A 25335-nucleotide genomic window follows, 5' to 3' on the forward strand; every position below is an offset into this window, starting at 1 on the left:
TTCTGTTCTGAGTTGGACTGGAGACATCTTCCAATCACCTGAGCGACACTCTCTTTGTTGAAAACGACTAGCGACAAATTAATCTTTTATTTCTGGTGGGTTTTATTGTAGTTGGTGTAGTTGTAAGACACTAGTTAAGTCTGGAAAAGACGCCTTGTTGGTATAACAGGGTCACAGATAATTTTCTTGAAAAGGAACAGAGAGTAGAATCCACTAATAAATAAACTGACATTTTAAGATGTAGGCCGAAATTGAGCTTCCCCTCCTTGACAGACCAGCATCCACCACTGGCCTTACAGTAGGTCCAGTGTTATTAAGATGCTTGAACCACAACACAAAGACACCAACATATTTCAGAATTGTCAACATGAGCTTCTTGATCATCCTCACGATTTGGTTGCCTTTTATCACAGTTTGCTGGCGAAGCAGAATTCATGCACTGCTCTCGTAACACCACCAAATTTGACTGAAAGATTCTTCCATGATCAGCTCCCTTGATGTACACTAAATCAAAAGTGTTGCCAAGCCAAAATCCTCACTCGGTGACTTGACGCTCAGACATTGTTTCCTAATGATCAAGTGCAGTTTGGGACTTGTTTGTGCAAGAAAGATCAGGCAAAGAAGCAGAGCACATTTAATAGTTTAATCATAAGCTGCTGTATACATTCAGTGATTATTCTGATGTTCATTTTGCCAGAAGCCAAGGGTGAGACCAGCAAAACATTCAGTTACAAGATCTAGATTTTTTTTTTTTGTATGCAGTCTGTCCACTTTCATTCACATGATCCACATTGTACATAGTTTACTGCAAAGCAATATAAAACAACATTGCTGATGTGCCTCAGATCTTTGTCATGTCAAACATGAGTCTGCTGCTTGTAGGGGCTGGGGGTCCTGTCTTATACCACTGTGATCAAAACCTAGTGTCAGATCAATAGATGTGTGACAAAGGTGCTGGGTGAGCCCAAACTCTCAGTGAAAGATTTGTGTAGCTGAAACATTTTTGGCCCAGTATAATGCCAGGTGGAACCCCAATTATCAGCTTGCCTTTGAAATTACACATCTTTTGTTCGCATCGTGACTTTTTATTTTTATTTTTTTGGTTTCTTTTTCTATCTCATTCTAATGCTCATTGGACGGACACACAAATGTTGGTGTTGAAATCTTTTTGGTAATTTTTTTTCTTCTTCTTTATTTATTTTTTTATTATTTTTTTTGTTGTTGTCCACACTGAAACTTGATGGCACAAGAACAGACCAATAAGAAACTCTTTACAACAAGGTAGACCACAAGTTAACAGTTGCCAGGGGAAACACAGTCAAAGAAAAATAATAATCCAAGTTCATTTTGAAAATTAAAAACAAAAAAAAACAGTTTCGATATAAAAAGCAAAAGACAAAAAAACAAAAGCAAGTTAAGTTCAAGTATAACTTACTCATAGAATAACTACACAGCATTAAATATTCTCATTATACATTTTTAAATTATCTATAAAATATATTTTGGCATGTGATTTTTTTTTCATTTTTATGTTTGTGTTACAAACGCTACTGTAACTTCAGTTGAACACCAATGTTTATGTGTATTTGTATTTTTTTTTTTAAATCTGTTGAAACAAAACATTAAAGGGATTGTCACATAACAACAGGTTAAGAAAAATGATAATAGTAAACTCTATACAGAGTTCCACAGAGCAAGACAAGAGTGACGATCCCTTCTATCCTAGCCCCATAGTCAAAAGTCAGAAAAAAAGGTACAAGACTCCACGGAGCACAGGATCCTAAATTGTGCTCCGCAGGCTACAATCAAGGTTGGGTGTCGCAGAGGCGACATCATACAACCGGGTGTGAACGCATGGCTCTGTCTGCTCCAATTCCATTTTTTTTATTTTTTTTTTTCAGCGATGCTCAGGCAGACAGCCACAGTTCACTTAGCTCCATCTGTGACAGAGTATAAATATTGTAAAGAGGTCACAGTCTGGTGCCGCTCGTAGATCCAGCGAAAGATCCTCGCAGTAGTCTGGGATTGGTGCAAACGAGTCGGATAGGTCAGCATTTTACATCTCACCCAAATACATTTTGAGATATATCCTGTGTATCTTGTTTATTACACGAATGGAGCTCACTGTACAAAGGAACAAAGAGCAGATTTTGGCAGCTTGAAACAAACTGCGAAAACCAGAGAAGGCAAATATCGAATGGTGATACAAAAAGTCGTCGAAAAGGCAGAACTGTACTCTGGTGTCAGCACCTCGGGTGTCGGGTGTCCCATGTGTCTCGCTTTGGCGTGAGAGCTGGAGTGCTCCGCTTAGCCATGTCCGTGCAGTCAACAGTAACCCACCTGTCCTCTTGCTGCTTATAGGAAAAACAAAACAGAAAAATAAAAAAGCGAACAAGGAGAAAAGACCGCGACTACAACAAAGCCACATCCACTACCTTGGCATGAGCACACGACTAGCTGCAGCACACTCTTGAATATTGCTTACTGCAAATGGGTGTGCCTGTTCAAGTCCCACGGCCGGACTCTGTTTGTGTGAACGCACAGCTATTGCAGGATAGACTGTATATGTATATATGGTATGTGAGTTTCACGCTGCATGAGCTGTTTGCGTGTGGCGGAGAAGCTCGTTAAAGCACAATGTCCTTCAAGCGCTTGCTGCTGGGGGACTCTTTGTCACGGCCGTCGTGCAGAAGCGTATTGAACTCCCGCACGGAGGGCTCACTGTCTTTGCCCTCCGGTTGCCGGAGCAGACTATGGTTGGCAATGCGCTCTGCATCGCGGCATTTCAGTGTGTTGTAGGCGGACGAGGGCTTGGACATAGGGCTTTTCAGGTGCACAGGGGACGTGATGGGACTGGCCGCCTCTCGCCCGTTGCCAGCTTCGCGTACGGCACCGCCGTTGGCCTTGGGGCTGCACACCTGAGACTCGTGAGTCCGCTTCCCCTTTACGTCGGCCCGCTCCACGTCCTCTGGCCCATCCTTGCCGAAGGTGGCAAAAGTCCTCTTAGTGGTGCCGTCCTCATAGTGGGGTACATCCACTGTGGTGGCCTCGATTGACAAAGCGATGACGTTGCGGGAATGCTCGGGCGATTTGACGCGTGCAGGCAGGGGGACGCGAGGCATCCAACAGCGGTCGGAGTGTCCAAGGATGCGGCACTCATCTTGGCAGTGGAAGCCTTCAGCAGGCTCTCCAGCTGGAGACACACAGGAGAATTGATTGTTATAGAATGTTAACGTCTTATGTAAATAACCAGAGGAAACAAGACTGTAATTTGTAATTTAAATGTTTTTTTTTTTTTTTAATCAAGCTGTTATGTTGTTTCTTCGGGCAAATGATCACAGAGTACTTCCTCTAGAATGCCATCACATTTCATGAATATAACAAAAACGCTATGCAGTTTCAAAACGGATTAAGGTGTATCATTTTCATATTAAGTGATGAAACTATACTCCGCTATAATTTGTTTTGGAACAAATTATACAAAATATCTTGTTCAGTCTATTTTTTTTTCCGCCCAAACAACAATACCGTAGTTTAGCGCAAGGAAAATCCAAAACGCACTTTAGGAATGGGATATTCCAAGTGCTGCAATTTTCCATGTCACAGCGGTCAAATCATACAATCTTTTAATTATCAAATATATACTTGTTCATCCAAATCATTTTCAAGTAACTGAAACCATGAGTCGTTCAATCAGGATGGTGTCGTAGTTGGCCACTGTCTGGAAGAGCTCTTCAAGAGCTCTGCTTTTTTGGGTGTTGTTTTGTCATATTAAGGTGTTTGTTGTCCTTCCTGTTGTGCACTGTTTTCAGCGTTTTGGCCACAACATTCGTCGAAGAAGAAGAATCTGAGCTAGATGGTTCCACCTTCCTCGGCAGCACACGTGTACCAGCACTGATTTTAATGGGGAGGAATGTTGGCACTATTTGACTGTCGCCGCTGGAGTGCCCCGGGGCGCCTGTGTTTTTTGTGCCTGTAAAAGAGAGCATTTTTCACAGCCTTGTTTTGTCCAGCGCAGATGTCGGCGCTGTTGTGTTAGTGCGGCTGGATGGGTGGCTGCTGGAGCTGATGATGAGGAAAGAGGAGAGTCGGCGAGCAGAGCGGATGCGTATTTGGAACTGAGAGTCGGCGCTTGGAATTGGATTTACTGTACATGGGACAGGAGAAGTGAACCAATCTCTTTTTTTTTTCTCCAATGGACACTAAACTGTAGCTTTCTTGTTTACTTTCAAACTTAACATGTAAAAGACGTGTGCACAATTTGACCATGATGCCTCTGATCCACTGGAGAAAGGACACTTTGATTTTCACCTTTCATCTTTAACTGCTTCAAACAACAAAGTGTACGCTGGTATTTGGTTATCATTGCATGGCCATCAATGTCTTATGTGTTTTGTTATATTACCGTTTGTTACCCACCTGATACCGGTTCTGGATCAGTACTTGCTGCTTAACAATTTCGAAGGAAATGTTTTGCCGTAAATATGCTAACACACCCATAAACATAGCAGAAAGGCACCTCATTTGAAAATGCATCTTAATTTTTTGCGAATTCAAAGCTTTTTCAAATCATAAACCACATTTCTTCTAAAGACTATCCATCCATCCATCCATTTTCTAATCCGCTATCTTCACAAGGGTCGCGGGCGTGCTAGAGCCTATCAAAGCTGTTTCTTGGCAGTAGGCGGGAGGCACGCTGAAGTGGTTGCCAGCCCATCGCAGAAGACGTGCATTATTTGTGCAAAGTTTACTACATTCGTGTGACAAACAACCCATGCAAAATCGTTTCTAGTCCAGTATAATCTTTGACGAGGTGATCCAAAATCTCTAACACACATCATAAAACCAGAACAAAAATACCATATTTTGCTACCAGGCACTATAATTTTTTTTTTAAAACGGGCATAAAGAAATAGTTGTACATGATCCAAAACAGTGAGTTCAAAATTATGGTCACCACAAGACTATTTTCAACCACATGGGCATTAATCTTAAAACCACGGAAGAAAAAAAAAATGGAGTGTAATAAATCTAAATTCTTGTCAGAAAGAACTTGTTCCCACTTTAGGGCTCAATGTCAGAATCTGTTGAGGGCTGCGACAACTGCTGATTAATGTCATATTTGCTTGTTTAAAGTTTAAAGGATGGGATGCATCATTTCATTTTCAAGGGGGTCCTCCTGTATGCTGTTAATCAACAGTCTTTCAACACTTTTGTGTAATTCTTTCTTTTTTTGCGGTGGCAACACGAGACCATCAGAGGCCGCTTGAAGCAGTGCGATCAGATATGTCACAGAGACACCAGAGAGGTTCCGGTGTTGTCGCCCTGGTTCCTCCCTTTCTGTGCGCCTGTCATCTGGCACCGATTCATAAATATGTAATAATGTTTTACTCTGTAGTGAACATGAGATTTGTCTGCAGTCTGTATGGACGGACTTTCTCATCCTTTTCATCTTCAAAAAAGGGGAGGAATTTCAGAGTAGCTCTTCAGCGCAAAGGTGTCATGCTATTCCGCCGTCTGCAGATTAAATGACCTCATAGGAGTGATGACAGAATGTTGGCCGCAGCATGTCTTTTCAAAATAATTGAACCCTATAATAGATGACAATAATCTCCAGTGGGCTGCAGTTCGCCGTCCTGCCACACAGGTATGCGCTGACACATTTTCGCGCTCCAATCTGCTCATTGAGCATGAGCCAACCTCCATTTGAAGAGGCCCAAGGTGACAAGGCAGGATCTTAGAGGGGGGCGGGGGGTGTTGCAATTAATCCAAATACATTCACTTACATCTGACAATCACCGCCTGACAGATCATCAAATTAAATTCATTAATGATCAGTTTTTCTTCCTTTGTTCCTTGCACCTCAGCAGAGGCTCTGGGATTGATAACTGAAGATTGGAGATGTGACTGTGACAGTTTGCAGTTTCACACTTACATTACTGTCCAATCAAACTGACAACACGGGAATGTGCAAGCAACTCCTACATAAGTAGAAATGTCACTTGTGGAGTGACGGAGTTACCGATAAAACCAGACTAGCACTTAGAAAGACCATGAGTGACCATTGTCCAAAAGATTATGTATTTAGATTGCGTCACCTCCATATCCGCAATGCACCAGGAATAATGTAATACTCACCAAAAGTGAAAAAAAAAAAAAGGTGCAGAATGAGAAAATTAAATACATTTTTCACAACTTGCACTCTTAACATTTGCATGGATGCTGATTGGGGCTGCTGCATTGGTGGCAATCAGGGCGACGAAGATGGGGTTGTTGTTTCGCAACGCGGGATCCAATCAGAACATAAAAATGTAATCACAGCCAAAAGTCTCTCCAGTGTTGCTTGAGCTACAATAGCGGTTGATTCCTAAAGCCTTGATCAGACAGTTCCTTTAATTGGCTATCTGGCTCAAAAAAAGCAACCCTACTCCTTGGAGGGAGGTTTTGTTGGATGATTAGCACTTTGTCTATTGGCAAGACCAGTCAGTCACCCACGAGGCTGTTGTTAAGGTCTTAAACAAATAGTGGTGGGGGCTAAAGTAGACTTAACCCTGGTTATCTAAACTGGTTGTTGTCAGGTTGTTTGGGCAGGGGCTGGTATGCCATGTGGAGATACACTAAATGAACTGGATAGTTGTGTTTCTTAACGCAAGGTTCTTGATCTTGTCTTGGGTTCAGGATGACGGGTTCAATGTTGCCGCTGCAGGGAAAAGGCATCTGGACTGCTGGCCAGTGTCTGCTGTGTTTTTGACCGCATTCAAATAGTAGGGGGTGGCTGGCATGAATGGGAAACGACATGCTGATATAGCCAAAATAGAGTCTCATTTGAAAAAAGTCAAAATTGTTCGAAACATGTGCGGGAATATTCGTGGATGTTTTTTTTGTTTTTTTTCCCCCAACCCTGTGACAATAACATCACCCAGTTCATTGTTTTATCCAATTCAAGGTCTACCTTTAATTATGAGAAATGTCTTTAGAAAAGTCTCCTGTGACATGGTTGACAAGGTAAATCTCTCAGCTGCTAAAAGATTTGCAAGCTTCTTAGTAATTAATGCCGCATCCGCCGGCGACTTTGGCTTTTTTCAACAGCCTGAAGCATTTTCAAAAGCATGAAAAGCCTTTGGGGCACAAAGAGAAACATACAAGTTGGATGCTCCTTACTGAGCAGTGCATGCATTTACAATGAATGTTTTCTTTTTTTTAACCCTCACTCCCATGGTTCCTTTGGGGTCTACGGGAGAGCAACTGGGCTATAAATGGCATTGTGAAAGCCAAGTGCTATTAACGCTCACAGATGCCGTCTCTGCATGGAGCTTCATAAAACGCAGATGTTGTCCTAAAGAGCCGTGACAAATTTGAAGAGGCAGAATTTAAATTTAAAAAAGTGACCTCTGACAAAGCACAATCTTCTCCTTCTCTCACCAATAAACGTGCTTATCAGCGATGAATTTCAAGAGTCAAAGAGCGGTGCTCAACTTTGAAAGCCAACCGGTGCAGAAGCATAGATGGTGAAGGCAGCTCCTGCTTGGATTTTTGAGAAATCAGATCAGCTACAAGTTCAAATTTGTTAGGAGACCACAAATCACAGCATTGGAAACTACAATAATTTCACAGAGACCTCTGACGGGAGCAGAGGGACTGTTGTCGAATGGCCACTTAATACTAAAGCGCTCTTAATGCAAGTGCATACAGTAGGTCGCATATAGTATGGCATCAAACTTTGAAAGAACTATCGTTCATTGAACCTCTCACAATTCATTCTGGATGAAAGGCAGACTTCACACTGCAATGGTCATTAGCCAGTCAGGGGGCACATTAGGACAGAAGGCTTTTCACAGGCACAGTCACACCGTCACTGAGAGGGAACTCAACATGTGGTGTTTTAACCAAAACCGGGTGAATGGACAACTTGCACCATCAGCAACACCAGAAGAAACAACTCAATGCAAATTGTAATTCTAGTTCTGGCCAAGTAGAACAGTTTACGGTGGCTTAGAAGAGTATCACATGAACATTCCCGAACTATTTCTTCCTCGTAGTTTGCCCCCATGCTCATTAAATTCTGAGCCTCCCTCTGTCTGATGAAGACGTCTTAACTTCCTGGCACAGAGATTTGAGGAATCCCTCAGCCCCGACAAGCTCATCGCTAAATTTGCCGTCGCCTTGTGCGGGCACATAATGATCCCCTCTTGTCATACAGCTGGAGGTGATGTTTGTGTGTGGCTAATGGAGAGAAGCGAGGGGGAAACAGAAAAAAAAAAAAAAAAACGAAATCAGCAAAAGACTAGAAATCCCCCCTGACGGGAACAGCAAGGGGATGCGTTCACTGTCAGGAGGATCTCGTCAAAGAAACTCCCAGAGCTTTTGCAAGTTATTTTACATCAACTTTGGCAAACACACTGGAAGATCTAGATCCGTGATGGCATCCTATAAAATACACCAAAGAGACGGGTGGTCATTTTGAAGGTCGAATTGAGATACTAACATTTTATTTTAAAAGAATCCACAAGGCAATTGGGTGATGCAGGAGGACACACTTTAGTCAGTCTGCTCTCACAGCTTGATGAACCCAAAGGGAACCTGAAACAGCACTGCGGTGAGATAAATCACTTTATGAGGAGAATGGCTGCCACATTGGGCTCTAAACTACCTTTTTGTCTTCCCCACTTTGCACTGACACTTTTGTTGTTGGCGCGGCGAGTGCCCGCTTTGTGCTTGTCATATGAAAATACATGCTTCGCAACTGACAGGCAGACATGTTGATGCCACTGTGATGTCGGCGCTATGAAAGGGAATAATTAAGCGCAATTTACACCTCGATATCTTATACGTGGGGTGAGAACGAAGCGGCACTTTGCTTTGATACGCCACTTTTCTCTTCTGCCGTCGGGGCTTTTGAAATTAAACTCTGTCAAATCAAACTGCTTCGACAAATCTATCGGACCATTTGAAAAGACAATTATTCGACAGAGGGAACAAAAAGCTCCCCTGTCAACAGGTAATATTGGCTGCATTTAAATTGCACTTTTTGAAAAACAACCTCATCATCGACTGACAGTGGTCCAGGCGGCCGGTCAGGCTTTCCTGAAAGAGAAACCGAGCATCACGTAGCATTTAGCCACATTGAGAGCGAATGCATTTCTCAGCTTGCCTTCTTTAAATTTTTGAACTTTTTCGATTATGCTACGGCAAGCTTGATTTTGATTCTAAAAACAAAATCACTGAGATGAAAAACAATTTTGGTACATGTTCCTGAGCGGTCTACTGCATCGAGCTTTCAAACCACCACCCTTAAATTCCCAGGGATGATGGTGTCCATTAGTATTGAATGATAGCTGACACAAGTTGGTCAACACTTTCAAGTTAATGCTCAGCTAGATATGGGATAATCACATTTACAGTTCTCAGTTTTCAAGTCAGCCTCTCAGGAATGAGCTAATACTTCAACTCAAATTGCACCCAACACAAGAAGGCCACAGTGGTGGAGTCAAGGGACAAATCTGTCCGTGCCGCCCCTCTTTAATATTCTTACATATCCAAACTGTGGTGCACCTCATTTGAAGTGCAATAGGGGGCTAATACCATCATTACATAATATAAATATTATCAAACACATACTGAAAACTTGCCATATATTGCTAGATTGTTCACATGAAGTTAATGAGGCCTCTGAAGCCAGGTGTGTTATTGTTTTGCTGGTCGGGATGTGCAATGTATCTGGGCAGTTGTGAGAGTGCACCAGCTCTGCTGGGATTGGAAGGGTGGGTGGCTTAAAAGGTTTCAGTAAGGCATATTTCATGGCACGAGTGAAGTACTTCATAAGGTGCTTTTATTCAGTATCTGATCCCTTCATTTGATAGCTTGTAATTTTTCCTCCCAAATCAGTCGATGAACTGGGACCGACTTCACTCTGTTGTATTGTTATTTGAAGCTGTGTAGAATCCCTAAATCTTTTCAAAGAGTGTGTCTTGCGGTGCTCGTGGTTCTTATGAGAACATGGCAGCCGGCATTCGCTGCCATGTCTCCATGAAAGGGCTAAAATTTGCTGCTCGACAGCATCCACTCGCTGGTCTCATCACGTCGCGGCATTGTATTTTTGACAGTGAAATGGCTGTTTTGTAATTGCACTCCGTATTAATTTTCCATTCTGGCAGCCGCACGGCAAAGATTGATTAAATCCAAATTGTTACTACAGGGCCTTGATGAAGCTGTTACTGTACCACAAAAGCAGAAAGAAGAATCATATGGGAGAACAATTCAAAGGGGGGTAAAAAAATGTCAGCAGCAGCGCAGAGACAGGAGAGAGTGGTCACCAGTTTTGGGAGTCGAGTACACGCTATAGTCAGTCCTCACCACAGCGGTGGAACCGGTGCCAGCTTTGTCTCGGACAAACAGCCTCATCCACCACTCACCCGAGAGAGAGTCCGAGCCTTGCTGTCATCCCAGCGAGCCAATTCAGTGCGCGCGCCATAAATCAGCCCGCAGGCTCGGCTCCAGCGGGAGCGGCAAGATGGAGTGTGATGGTCTTGTTTTTACAAACAGTAGAGGGGCACCCTTACTGCGCCGGGCAAGCCATCACTCTCCGCACAGCATCAAGCCCTCTTCTTCTTCCCATAGCATCTGCTTCTTTCATACGAGGCTTAACCCACCAGCACCACCAAAACACCCCCCAAGATTCATCGCTGGCAGCTCCCCCGCCAAAGCCCATCCTTTATACATCTCCTCCTCCTGTCCTCCCCTTTCATCTCATCAGCGCTTCCGTCTGACATACATTGCTGTAATTAAATTTATCCCTCATCCAAAATTCTTTTCATTTTTGCCTTGTATGACTTCAAGCCAATATTAATTGTGAAAGAAATTGGAATCTCTGGGCGGTCTTGTTAGCACCTCGATATGAGCGGCGAAGCCAGGGGTTCACGCGCTTCTCGATTTTCACGTAAGCAACAGTCACTTGATGAAGAACAGATTCAACGTTGAATCCATCACATGGCAGAATGTCTGACAGCTTGTCACTTGCCGCACGCATGGCTGTGACCTCCCCATGGCTATAAAAATATGTCACTTCAGCTTAATTCCACGACATGCATGCCGTTCTATGGCACTTGCAGGATTGCTTGAAAAGAAACGGGACAAGCCGTACTTGAGGTTTTGAACTTGGCCGCCGGTAATCCCGAACCAGCAGGTTGTGGTGTGAGGAATGAATGACCTAATCCCTGTGAACAAACAATGCACTCGCGTCTAAATCGGTACAAACAGCAGCTGTTTAACAGCTGTGTAACAGCGCCGGGCGGGTGAAACAAACACCCAACAATGGACGCGCTGTTAATAAATCATTATGTCATTGTTAGGTTCAAAGGCAGGACCGTTGGCTATTGAACTGCTATGTAGAGTATAAATGACATGTTTTTTGCAATGATACGTGGATGGGCGCTTTCTAATGTTCAGGCAATGATGGGATTCATTATTATACCTAGTGAAGACCATCTGTAGTGCGGGCCCGGAGTAGCTTTTGTTCAGTAAAGAAGGTATTGCTAATAAATGGCTAATAGATAACCAGAGAACAGTGCAGGTCATGTAGCTATTTGAATTTCCAAAATTAAGATGTTAATTATCTTTTTTAAAAAGAAAGGTAACAATTAACTGTACATAGTTCAAAGGTCTAAAAAATGCAACACTGCTGCCCAGTTGTGTCAAGCCAGCTAAAGAAGAGAAAAATAATTTCAATCAGCATAAGGGTTTAGTCCCAACATATGATATTTAGTAATTACGAATGGCGCGTAATGCACTGGTTTTGCAGAGCAGCTTTACAATATGTCATCATGCGGCACAAGAAGTCATGCTCAGTTATGGTTGTACCTTCTGTTTTTCATCTTCATTAGGGTCAGAAGGTGAGATGATGGAGCATATTCCACCTGACTTTGAGCTAGAGATGTAGTCCACTCTAGACTGGTCACCGGCCGATGGAAGGGCACATCGTCAAACAATTTAGAGTCTTCAAGTAAACGAGAGTGCAAGGCGAAAACAGACACAAGCGCAAGGAGAACATGCAAAATCTAAACAGGATGACCGTTCAGATTCGAACCTAGAATCTAAAAAAATGCGAGGCAGACCTGCTAACCACTAGTTCAACGTGCTGAAAAGAAATCCAATATAATTTCGTCAGAGATTCCAAGTCCATATAAAATTAACATTTTGGGTATTTTTGACCCTGCAGTGAAACGTCATTCACCGTGGGAACATTTGCCCAGTCGGATTTTTTTTTTGTTCTCTTTATCACAATCTTGGCAACTTGTGCACGACAACCAAACTTTTGTATTGACCAATCAAGGCAACGAATGAAAATGTCCACGAGTGGAGCAAGCTGGTACATCAAACTCTTGCCAAATCCTGGAGGTAAAAAAAAAAAAAAAACACAAACATTTTTACCAGCTAAAAAGGCGCCAAGCGCCTCTCGATTTTTGGTTTGTTTGGTTCCTCTGGGTTTTGCGAACCCACAAATACCACAAGAATTCAGCTTTCAGGCAAAGTTACCGTTTAACTTCTACCAACAAATTCTGTTATTGGACAAGATCTGCGTTGATCAGCCCAGCTGCGTTATTGACCTTAATGATACATTCAAACAATAACATTGAAAGTTGGACAAAAAGATCATTGTGAACATAAACGTTTTCTGTGCTTTTTAAGGGCGAGTGCACAAAATAGAGAAATCCATCAAAATTAATGTTAGAAGCTTTCTGTATACTGTAATTCGTTTCCAGCTTTTGCAATGCAATATGCAATGTGGTGTTTGTTTGCTAGTCTAACTAAACAAATGTTAGTTACCCTTGCCAAATGACAGCTTTTCCAAATTGCCCCCCAAAAAGTAAGCTTCGCAATTAACCCATGTTCTGGCTCTCCTGGTCCATGTCGAGAATACAGTACAACACCCTCCCTCAAAACTCCCCACAGCGGGCGCCTGGCATCCCAGCTGCGCACCTGCCAACCCCACCATGACAGCAGAGCAGACCGCCCGCATTTTAACTCCGCACAGCTTTTGGCGGAGGACATCTTTAAATAAAAACAAAAAGAAAGTGTTCAAGCCACCCTCGCAAGCTCCTTTGCTCCAAAACCCCTGAGTCTGAGGGAAAACATAAAGGAAGGTCAGAACCAGAATTTTAAATCACATCAGTGGCCAGCATTGAGATGGAGATGAAAGCCAAAGGAGGTCTGTAAATGGGCTAAATCACCTGTGGAAATGTTTGACATTCAGACAACTTTGTCAAAATGGCTTGAAATGCTGTCATATGTATGCTGGACCAGAGGTCGGCGATGTCACTTTGAAAAGAAATGGTTCTTATCCTAGATGGTCTTTTGAATCCCCTTTCTCTGTGTATTTGAGTGGCTTTAGGAATGTGCGCCGCTCCCAAACTTATGTTCATGTAGTTCCTGTGAGAGGTCAAATTGTGTGACGGTTTTGACCAGGGTCATACAAAGGGAGGGCCGTGGTGGTGGTGCGGGGGAACTACCCTAGGGGAGGGGCAATCCCCATGCCCCCCCCCACCCTTCAATGTCATGGAGCATCAAAAAAAAAAGGGACATTGTGCTGTGATCCACTGGCATCAAGGTAGGAAAAGTTCCATCCGCAACCACCCTTCGACAATAAATTTCCAGGTCATGGTCTGTGGCAACCGTATATTCACGGGCATGCTGAAGTGCCTTACCAATGTGACAGAGGGGCAATCAACCTTGGAAAATGTATTTTTCAGTACACAAAACCAAACCAAACACATGTTTGTGCTTTCAAGGAGTGGTGCAAATTTAAATCCGTTAAGCCATGATCCATCACGTATATGACAGCCAGCAAGAGCAACATATCCATTTTCTTTCCTTTCTGATTATTTCATTGCTTTGTGGAATGTGGAATAAATGCGCACAAAACCTCAGTGCCACGAAGTGTCTGGACTTCACGCTAAGCAAAAATCCGAACCTTTCTCTTTCTCTCGCTGTCTTTCTTTCTGTCTCTCTGCTTCCGACTTGCCTCAAAAAAGCGGCCTTACATAATTAATACAATGTGCCTTCTCATTCAGTCACATTCACTTTGTGTCAGGCAGGGCTATGCTTTTAATATTCCATTTTATCTTGTCACCGAGCCCCGGTGAGGTACCCGCTCTCTCATTTCCCACTCTACCTTCCGCCTTTTCTTTCCTCCGCCTTCCCTTGAAAAGTCTCTTCGAGGTAATTTTAACAACCTCGGCAAGTAGGGCATTGTAATACGGTGAGTGGCAGTATGAAGTATGAAGGGCAGCTTGAGCTCTGTGAGCAGAAAGGTACACAATGAGGTGGAGTGGTCCACTCTGGATTAGCCATCAGGGCTCAGGAAGATACTTGGACTGTTTCTTCAAGAACTCTGAGGCAGACAAAGCATGTTTGGACGGCAGAAATTGCATTGCTCCAGCCTTCTGGATATTTACATGCCGCAAAAAATGCATCCATAACTAAGACTTAATTTAGGAGGGAGGAGCAGGATGAACTTGGCAAACTGTATTCACAAAACACGGAGAAAACTAAATCCAGAATAAAGTCCTGAAAACAACAAGAATCCAAAGGAACGAACAAAAACCCATGGCAGACACAAAAAAGAGGTGGAAGTACGACAAACAAAAATCCATGGCAGTAAGGCAGACATGCACCAATAGAAGCAGTGACAGCAACCCTGACACTGAGTGGTCGGGCCAGGGGTCCTTTGAACAGAAAACCTAATAATGACATGATGACCAACAGGTGTGCCGCTGTTGGAGGAGCCCCACAGAGCCACCTGTTGGTCCCAAACAGATCAACCATGACAATCGGAAATACCGGGCTGAGATTTAATTGGGTCAAGGCTCAAACTGTGCAAGCCTTTTTCCAAGAAATGAAAACTCTTATTTGTCATATGTGCTTTTGTTGACACTTGTTTTGATTTGAATTGATTTCATATTTTCCCCGTGTCCCTTTTTCATTTCCTGTCAACTCATTTTCACTCCACCTGTTCTCCTCAGCCCTCTTTTTTGTGTCAACCGTCCGCTCCCTCCAGCCACTTGTGTGTTTTCCAGGTGTACTGTATGTCTGGTTCTAATGACTTGGCTGTACAGAATAATCCACTTTTCTCTCATGCCATGTACACACACCGTCTTAGCTCTGAATGAAAAAAAAAGATATACAGTTCACAACGTGCAATGATTTCTCATCAGAAAGGCTGTCCTTCCCCATGATGTCTGTCAAACAGCAAGAACCATGCTGAACTCTCTCTGCCTCCACATTATTCACCACAGCGAGAGCGGCTCCACGATACCACTTAATATGAGTCAGAATGAATAGCCGCGGCATTACCACCTGCCATCTACTGCTGCACTCTACAGTGTCCGGGTCCACAAAAAGATCTGCACATGTACATAGGGAGCAAAAGGGGGTGGCGGCCAGTAGGAGACGGGGAACTAATCGGCACATCTTTTTTAATTTCAGTTACATACATAAGCATGATTGCAGGGGTCTGACAGAGTGGAAGTAATTGGATTTCCCTGCATGCGCCCACTCATGACAACATGCTGAGCTGTGACACGCAAACGTCCTCATGCATGGCGATGGGTGATGGGTGGGCAAGAAGGAGGGGGTGGGGTGATGGGGAGGGATGGGTGAAGCAAGGTGCAGCAGAGTGGAAGTGGCAGGTGTCAAAGATCCAATTCCCGCCATCCGCTTCTTTCTCTCGGAAGACGAGAGAGACGAGCGGCGACCTTCCCTCACACCCCCAGCAGTAAAGCCGCGCAAGAGGCTTTGCGTGAATTTCCAAATGCAAGGTGGCTGAACCTGTGTTGAGGAATGAAGAGGTCATGCCTGATTTATTTATTTCCTGATGTTAATGTAAGCCGAGTTGGTGCACACAACACACAAAAGCCCGCAGATCCTAGACGGGGGGTTGGAGGGGGTAGCAGAGCTGTGGGCCTGTCCTCTTCATGCATTTTGGCCTCGTCTTTAACAAGCGCGGCATGAGAAGAGGCACATCATTAAATAGCCCCCTCTGAGACTTGCCTGTCTGCCATTAAACTTAACAGCCGACCTCTCCCATTACCTTTTATCCTTCCCTTTAAGAGGCAGGGGACAGAGGGCCTTTGAAAAGTCAAATTTGGCCACCATCGATTGAGTCCCCGGCTTAGTTATATGAAAGAAAGGACAATAAAGCCACTGCAGTGCACTTTTTTCCCTTCACTAACTCCTAAACCAAGACTGTAAATAACCAGCAACTGATCTGCCTGATTTTACATTAATGCGATAATTATGCTCATGCCCAGAAAGATTTGCCTAAAGGAAATATCCCTTTTTTATACAAATGGCTCTTTGTGAATAATGTTGTTAATGTTGATTAATTCACTTAATTTGCGTATGCACCACCGCTGGCCACGATGCAGAAAACACATCCATGCGTCGCATTCAGCCGCTGACCTTTTTTCACGCTTAAGTGGGCGAAAAACAAGCGCAAACTAGCATATAGCACAACACACTTCAGAGCGACTACTGGTAGTACTCATCCAGGCGGGGTTACAAGCATTCACGCTGCACTTCAGATGTGTATCATTTGCATGCGGCAACGCCAACCACAACAAAGACACTTACGTTAGGATATAGCAACCCCAGTTTTCACTGGACTGAAACCAAATCAAACAAAATGTCTGGTTTGTTCAAAACAGATGTGTGATTTTTGCCAGCCCGAACACATTGCTTTCAAGACTACTGAGTTTTTCTGCTGGACGGCGACAGAAAATTGTGTCAGGGCTTTGCAAAAAAGATCAAAGCAAAGACTGAGCATCCAATCTGATTGCACTGATATTGTCCCCGACACGACGCACAAGTGGAAGGGAGGGTTGTTGTTTTTTTTTTTTACGTGAAGTCCATAAATACAAGCTTGAATAAGTATAGTGTGGGACGAAGGGAATATGTTCATTCAACATTAATGTTAAAAAGAACGTGACTAAGGCAGTAGTCACAAAAATCCAAAGTGAAACAAACCCCCGCCCATTTTCATTAATTATGATGATTCCATGTTTGTCAAGCTCCCTAACTTAACAGCAAAGCTTGGAATTCTACATTTTCAAGGCGCTTCATTTTCAATGATTGAAGTATGTGATCAAAATATGACATTTTAAATACATATTCCCATGAACAATGCAAGGCTTTTTCCGATACAAATTTCTGAGTCAACTGCAATTTGTAGTTCACGGTGTGAAGCGGTCCACTTCTGCGTCCGTCTGTGACTTGAGTGAACATTCAAGGTTTCTTGAATAATCTCGACCAAGAAAAAAAGGTCCAGGCCCATCAATAGTATATATTGCTTGCTGCTGAGACCGAATGTTGAATTCAAGAATGGCTCGCCAAGGTCACTTGGGGGACAGCGGGAGAGCACAGACGCTGATCACTGAATGAAAGCCCGTCAAGATTGGATGGCTTGCTTTTCACCTCCCATTATTGTCTTCACGGCTGTGCTGAATAGTTAAATGTGTTAGGTCAGTGATGAAATTAGGTTTCTCAAATTGTAATGATTACTGAATCAACATGAAAGGAACAAATTACAGGGGACCTCGGTGACTCTTTGAGGTTTGAAACAGCGTGTGAGGAACTAGCGTAGGAATACTTTGTTACGACTGGACTTCTATTTTTTTTTATTGTTTAATATGTACAGTATGTATTCTGCAAGTGTTTTTCATCCAAATATTGACTGTATTTATGACTTTCATATTGCGTTAGTTAGTTTTCAAGTTACGTTAATACTTAATTGGAGATGAATTTGTCTGACTGTTGTCTGACTGACAACAGTCAGACATCACAACTGCTGAACCCAAGAGGCAGTTAACAAGACTACAACCGTATTGTGAATAATAATAATAATTAATAGAATCACTGAACAGGACCTACAAGGAACTGTTTCAATTTACTGGTCGGATGGTGTACAGGTATGCAGTCGATACTATCGGAGCGACGCAAACTGTTGGTTGCCCAATGGTCAGGCAGATTTGTTGTCATCTTGCCCTTTTGCCGTGGCATAGCTCCACAGATTTATACTCCGTAATGTCCACTTTGCTGCAGTGCTTCCCTGTGTCTCCTCTCGGATAACATTTTCCTCCCCATGAAGAGCAAAAAACAAACAAAAAGAAACCCTTGTTCTCTGTTGTTTGGTTCGCTCCTCTCGGCTGAGGCATTCTTGTTCATTTTCCGTCCCAAATCGCGGCATGAACTGCGCAGGAGAAAACACGGCACTTGCTACTCCATCCGGACAGATGAAATGGGAAAAAAGTCAAATGGATTAATGAGGATAGAGGTGTAGCTATTTTTTTCCCCCACGGTAAAGGAAAGAAAGTGTGAGGGGTTAAAAATGCCTGAAGGATACCCCTGACACCCCTTCACTCAACCCCTCCTTCCTCCTTCCAGCTGCAGTGATAAGTGTCTCTTTGTATTCTGGCCAGAAATCTGCGAGCTACAATGTACTTATCTGCGGCCGATGATTCCTTTTGATTTCAAGAGAGCATTTAATTTATATTCTTAGGAGATAAAATACATGCCTTTTCTGTGCCTCTGAAGAGTGCAACTCTGGGCGTGCATCGGCTTCTCGCGTGTTAACACTACTCCGGTTCATCCTTGTCTCATGACTTCACCATGAGAGCTCCTAAATGTGAGTCAGTGCTACAGGTAATGGAGCTGATTATAGCCGGCTGGGCCGCCAGCCAGCTGCCTTGAGGGAGCGCAGACCGACCGGTCAGTGTCTCATATCCTGGGATCCCTGTAATACAAGCCTGGCTTGGCAGTCTCTCGGCGGCTATCCTGCCCACTCACGGGTCTCCTCTGGACCATGTGTGCCTTCATATCAGTTTGTTTACTCCTCCAGTAACAATGATGCCACGAGTCCATTGTGACTCTGTTTACAACTCAGCTTTGACTCCAGAGTCAAACAAACTGCTATTTTCTGTCCTCACGGGAGGTGTAGGCAGCGAAGGCGCTCCCCAACCTTTTTTTTTTGCGGCATGGACCAGTTTCACATGAAGCAAATTTTAGCTCAAACAATGGATTATGCTGAATGTCGCTGCAATTACTGAGGTGCCAAATGTGAGACAATGCCACCAGCAGTCAGTATTGACGGAAGTTCAGTCAGCCTATTTTGTTGCTGATTGACGAATGATGGGATCCAGTTAGTGACGATTACATTGACGGATAAAAATTCACTTCTGTCAGTCTTTGGTCTATCTGTTTTCAAAGATAGTCATCATTCGTCAAAAAAATCAGTGACGGACTGACATGCCTTCCATCAGTACTGCAGCCCTCTGTAAAAAAAACCTGTAACTACAATGTGACCTGTGACAATCATTTGGCACCCCTGCTCTGTTGTTGTTTGGCCTTTTTCTCATTCGGAAGAATCTCTCGGAAGTTGTGGTCTTACCTCTTGATGACCATATCGTGTGTCGTTATTCACGTAAAACTTTTGGGGAAAAAAAATGACCTTTGTGTTATTCTAAGAGAAAAGAAAATGGCTTAACAACACTGTTTTGTTGCTGGAACCACTACCTCAAGTGCTAAGCCTCCAGCCCTACTCTCATCCTTTGTATTGCCTTTGCTCTGACTGTCTCTATTATAAGCCGCTCTCGCACAACTCTAATTGCCCCATGGGGAAAAATAAAGTTTTCTGAATCTGAATCTGAATTAACTGAATTGCATGTTCGTCGCTTGGGTCCACCACAGTGTCCCAAAGAGTAGAATAGAAAAGTGCGCTCACAGCTTCCTGTGACAAGTAGGTGGGCGGGAATCAGGTAAATAAGCCGCACGGCACGGCCTGCCATCTTAACCTCTCCTTATGCTGAATGTGCATCACGCAGAGCATTCAAATCGCCACCCGGAAGTGGCAAACATTGCTCCGCTCCCCCAATGACCCAAACTAATGTAATCGTACTGTATGTGCACAAGACGCGGCACATGAGGCTGGGATGGTAGGTGTGAGCATCTCTAGGATGAGGAAACATGAAACAGCAAGGTTATGGCTTCGTAGAGTCCACGTATTAGCAATACATGGCAATTTGATCTGAAAATAACTTTAAAATCATGTTGCCGCTCATGTTACAAATGATGAAATAAATCAGTGAGAATAAGCATCTAAATAATCAATTGGAATATACTTGTCTCTTATTTATTGATTTATTTGTATTATTATTTTTCTCCCTGTAGCAAGACATGTTTTGACTTTGACGTAGGAGAAGGCCTTTTTCTGTGTTCACAAATCAAGATCCATAAAGGCATGCTTAGATGAGTGTGGTGTGGAAGAACAATGCCAACGTTTTTACAGAGCTGTGGAAACTATCCACGGAAACATGGGATTTATGGGAATCAATAAACGGGAGAGGTATGTGTTCAATTCACCATTTGTGTTTTTGGCCATAAACTTGATTTATGTTCAGCGTTGTCATTTAGTATCTCCTGTTGTTTCTTGGGTGAGTCCTAAACTTTGCCTGCTAACTATAATTGTGGACTTCCTTTTCAATTTTGGGCATGGGTCGTTGAGACATTTTTTTTGTTTGTTTGATGATAGATTCACACACAAGTTAGTGTTTTCAATCTACTTTTCAACATGGTGCTAATTAAAAAATAAAACGCACTTACGAGGACACACAAAAATTGGTGAGTTTTCGGGCATGTTCAGGCCCACAAAAGGCCTGATTCATTTGCCGCATTTGAACTGCTGCAAATCCCACTTCTCAATCATTCCTCTATCTCCTCATCTTTCTGTGATTAACCTTTAAAAACAGACTCTCCAACACTCCAGGCAGTGTTTGCGCACTGGCCGTTTTAACATTCCGCTGCCGGCTCCCGTCTTCTAATCCAATCAACTCCTTCCCATCAAACTCCAGACCCTTACCTGTTTTAATCCGCCCCCCAGCCCCCGATCAAGACTCGTTTCCCCACATGCCATCCACCGGGGCCCGGCTTGACGAGGTGTTCGACAAACAAGTGTGATTCACTTTCTTTCTGTGTGGATTATTAACACACCTAGCATGCCACAGCATCATGAATAAGCAATGGAGATCCGGTAGCCTATTTTCCCTCTCTCTCGCTCCCTCCTCACACTCACACAGCGAGCTGAATACCAGGATTGTGTGGAAAATGAGCTGTCAGCACAGGGCCCTCTACAAGATACATCAGACTCATTGTGAGACCGAGAAAATAATGAACTATTCCCATTTCTCACTCTGATATGTTCGATACGCTATCCATGACAAGTGCATGGAGATAAGCAGTTTCTTCTTGAGCTGAGTAAAACACATGGGCTTTATTCAGGGGAGCTTTGCGTGGATCAGGTAGTTCTCCCACCGAGTTACGACATTTTGTGGCCGAGACAAGACCGACAGTCTTTGTTTGTCCCCGTGTGCAAAACCCAGCAGCAAAAGACGCTTGTAAAACTTAATGCGGCATCAAAACACATCAAGTTTGTTTAAATCCATCCTCACATCCTTTGACTTATTCCCGCTTGGAATTAAGCCAAGAAATAACGGCAAAAGGAGGGGGGAGATTTTATTTTTTTTTTTTAAGAATGTTTTGATTTACTTATGCAAGTACAGCAAACAAACACTACTACCAAGAGACTGTGGCTATTTTTAAACATGAAAGCAGTGTACACGCTTGCTTAACATATTCAGATGTGTAAAAACAAAGAAAGTGATGGCAGCCTCTTTTCCACAGGGTAAAATAAACGCCAGTCAGCTTTTTGTTTAATAATGAGTTATACAGTTCACGATTTACATCAAGAGATGGGTAGCTCAGACACATCCTCATGCTGTTAGCATAAGCATGACACTAGTGTTACTGTTTAGAGTGTCTTGCAATGCTGTACAAAAACATTGCTACATATGCGGGAATGGGGGTAGAAGTTGGTGAATTTGCAGAGTAGCAACGCTGCCAAACGTGTTTAACAAAGCAGAGTGCCTGCCAACAAATGTTTGCATTGAATGCACTTGTCACCACGAACTCAGCATGCATTTATTTGACAGCACAAGCTGCAACGGTTGTGTGAAAGCACAGCAGCGGTGTGAAAATGCACTTCAGCTATTTAGTAATAAACAAAAATGCATATGCCTGAATTTGTTATAAAGCTCGTGCATTGTTTGATGGCCTATTCGGAAAAAAAATATATATACAGTATATATACCTCAAGCTTCCTGGCCTCTGGTAGAGGACCCGAGCTGAATGAGGGACGGACACCACCCGAGGGGGGGTGAGACGAGGAATTTTTATATATACCTCACAATGCCTCAAAATGTATGTTCATTACATGATCCAAAACAAAATTCATTGGGTTTGATGCCCTCCAAGTAGATTTTGCCTAATCCTCACTCAGACGCAAACATTACCCGCTTATCCGAAGTAAAAATTGTCACATGCTGTACAAAATGTGCATTTTCAAGCCCGGTTTTCAGTCGTCTAACTCACTTTGGAATTGGGTCTGATTTCAGTTACATTCAGTGTGTTGTTAGTCATTAAAATCAGGAGTGAGTGAGCAACTCCGGAGTAATTAGTAACTGCTAGTTATCACAGATAATTTGAAATTCATTGGATGAGTCCCACAGTTGATGCCTGAATGATCAAAGGAGCATGTCACTTTGTTGTTCACGTTATTTTGGGTGTGAAGGTTTCTACTCAATGGGTGAGAATAGACTGAAATGTTCATTACTGCCCTCCACAGGATTTAAGGGGAACAGCACCAACATGGATTTACAGCGTGAGCTCTTTGTGTTGTTTCGGCGATTAAAGCATGCAGTGTGGAATTTAAAAAAAAAACAGTTATTGCAAAATTGGGTATGCTCATCTTAACTCCACTAATGATTCTTCATCAGTTCCTCCTATGATGGAGAAAACCGGAGCCCAGATGGACACAGCTTGAAATTCCAATTTATTCCCCTTCATATTTCCTCAAGTCGGACTCGTGCTCTGTGTGGCTCTTCGTCTTCCTTAACTCGTATTGCACCTCCCCACAGTTCTTTGTCACTGTCGGCCATTTTAGCTCCATGGCTCCCACATTAGATTAAGCAAATCAAAATGGATGGTACCGTTATGGAGTTTAGATTGTGGATGTGAACATAAAAATATCATCATGCATGATTTGTTGGTGTTGGCACGCTTGATCCGATGTTGTCAAAGTTGTATTTACGGGGGGGAAAAACCAAAACACTTACCTGTCAGATCGATTGTTTCTTCCTTTTTTTCATTTTCCCTGGCTAAGACCGCTTACTATATACCCTCTGCTCATCTCTCCATCTCTGTCTGCCTCACGTTGCCTGCTCCTCCTCCTTTTGCTCTTCCTCCCACTGCTGTCAGCACAGCCCCGCCGCCTCGCACACTCTGACACCTGTCAGCATTTTTCTTTGGAGATCACAGAACTGCAAACTAGAAATGTTGAATTTAGGGCAGGTTTTGCAGCAGAAACATTTGAGCTGCTTTTACTCCCCCCCCCCCCCACCCTCCATCCCCTTCAAATTCAACAGGGAAAGGGAAGTGCTTGAGTGGCACAAAGTTTAAGGGAAGATAGAAAAAAGACGCTTGCACTGAGAGAGCAAGGGGGAGACGCTAGATTCAATTAGGAGCAGCGAGACCCAGTGGATCCCGCTGATGGAAGATGGGAATACGGATGAATCTGTGGCCAATCGAAGGGACTTCCATTCCTGGGCTCCGGGCTTCAGGCACACCCCCACAGGGAACTGGCACATAGATGAGAGATATTCTCCCGGGGGGAGGGTGGAGCGAGGAATATGTCAAAAATAAAAGAGGTCTGTTCCTTGCTCGAGCTAATTGAACAGTCTCACTTTCCTCGGTGTGTAAAAAAAGCCAAAAGGGCTGATTTTTTTTCTTTTTTATTCCCCCACTCTAATGAACTTGAAATAACCGCAAAACCACAAAATCCAACAAACGTCACACTGCCCACTTTACTCCTACATGGAGAAATTTGACAAAACATGCATGTTAATCCCTAAAAACACAGCGGCTCATCCACATTCGCCAGGAATTACGTGAGAACGCTGACAATCAAAGGAAAAAGTCCACACACACAGAAAAAAAAAGATTTAGTTGACTGTTAGCTGGCTTCTATCACGACAGTAACGGCTCGGCACTGCTTAAGCTTCATTCAAGCAAATCCCTCCAATTCCCAGTAGAAAAATAAAGAACTTATTTCATACGTCCCTCGAGCAAAGGTTACGGTCTTAGCCATATCATCCGTTCATATTGCAGTGTTTCAGATAGTCCTTCCTTTATAGATTTTGAATAGATTTAATATCATTTGTTCTGAAAAGACTTCAATTATCTAATGGGGCAGAGTGAGGGTTTCAAAAAAAGAGCTCCTCTTAAGATTCTTGGCCGGGATTTTGAGCAAATGATTAAAACACATTAGAACGTTGATCCTCAGCTGGTGGGGCACTGACGGCATGTCAAAAAGGAATTAAAATATATTTTTTTAAAAACCCAAAAAACTGATTTAATCTGCATTTGATGTTGGGCTTTTCGTTTGAAAATAATTCTACTTTGAAAGAGTGAGTGAGACAAGGAAAGTACAACATATTTTGAGTTTGTGGTGGCAAAGCGAAAATAATAAACACACAAATGATATCTGTATGTTGACAATGAAAAGGAGCAGTGTGTGTTAAGGGTTGAATTGTTTTTAATTCGTGCAGTTTTTATATTGAAAGATTTGAAGACTTTTGTGGGGTTTCTCCAGGTAGTCCAACTTCCTCCCACATTCCAAAAACATGCATGGCAGGTTAATGGAATACTCTAAATCGTGTGTGTGTATGTGTGTGTATATATATATATATATATATATAATTCTTTTTTCGGGCCACATAAAATCATCTGGTGAGTCGGATCTGGCCCCCGGGCCTTGAGTTTGACACCTGTGGCCTAGATCAAATCAGTTTTACCCTCCGAAAAGGGAAAAAGGGTGCAAACAAAAGTGATTGAGAGAGAAGGATTGTCCATTGTGATGGAGAGCAATGCGGGGAGTTGACTGAGCACAAAGGGATTGCCTTGTGAAAGAAAGTTTTTATGGTCTTTGTGAGAAGGTAACTCTTGTCTCCCGGGCAAACAGCACCTTTGCATAATTTCTGAGAATGGTAAACATTTGCTCTGTTCACGGCTGGGAGTTTAACCTGCGCTCCTTCCTGCTTGCTTTGTTCACGGCCCTCGTCAACCCAAGAAAACATGACAATACAAGCATATATGAAGAGAATGACTCCTCAGCGTTGTCTGGCATTGTGTGTTGTGCTGCGGCTGCGATTCGAAACAGACCTGGAAGATTGTTTT

At 43.2% G+C, this 25335-nt stretch overlaps 1 protein-coding gene across 2 annotated transcripts in view; it reads right to left on the reverse strand.

Annotated features, from left to right (window-relative positions):
* Positions 1–629: 629 nt before the first annotated feature.
* The window catches only part of pcdh19 (protocadherin 19), a 69420-nt gene continuing 44714 nt past the window's right edge, over positions 630–25335 (reverse strand). For both annotated transcript variants that reach the window (XM_086133365.1, XM_086133356.1), the window contains exon 5: positions 630–3193. In XM_086133365.1, the coding sequence (XP_085989491.1) occupies positions 2628–3193 (566 nt within the window). In that variant the 3' untranslated portion in view covers positions 630–2627. The remainder of the gene's footprint in view (positions 3194–25335) is intronic.

This window comes from Hippocampus guttulatus, chromosome 2, assembly GCF_054856545.1.
Source record: "Hippocampus guttulatus isolate MCC_2025c chromosome 2, RoL_Hgut_1.0, whole genome shotgun sequence".
Taxonomy (NCBI): domain Eukaryota; kingdom Metazoa; phylum Chordata; class Actinopteri; order Syngnathiformes; family Syngnathidae; genus Hippocampus; species Hippocampus guttulatus.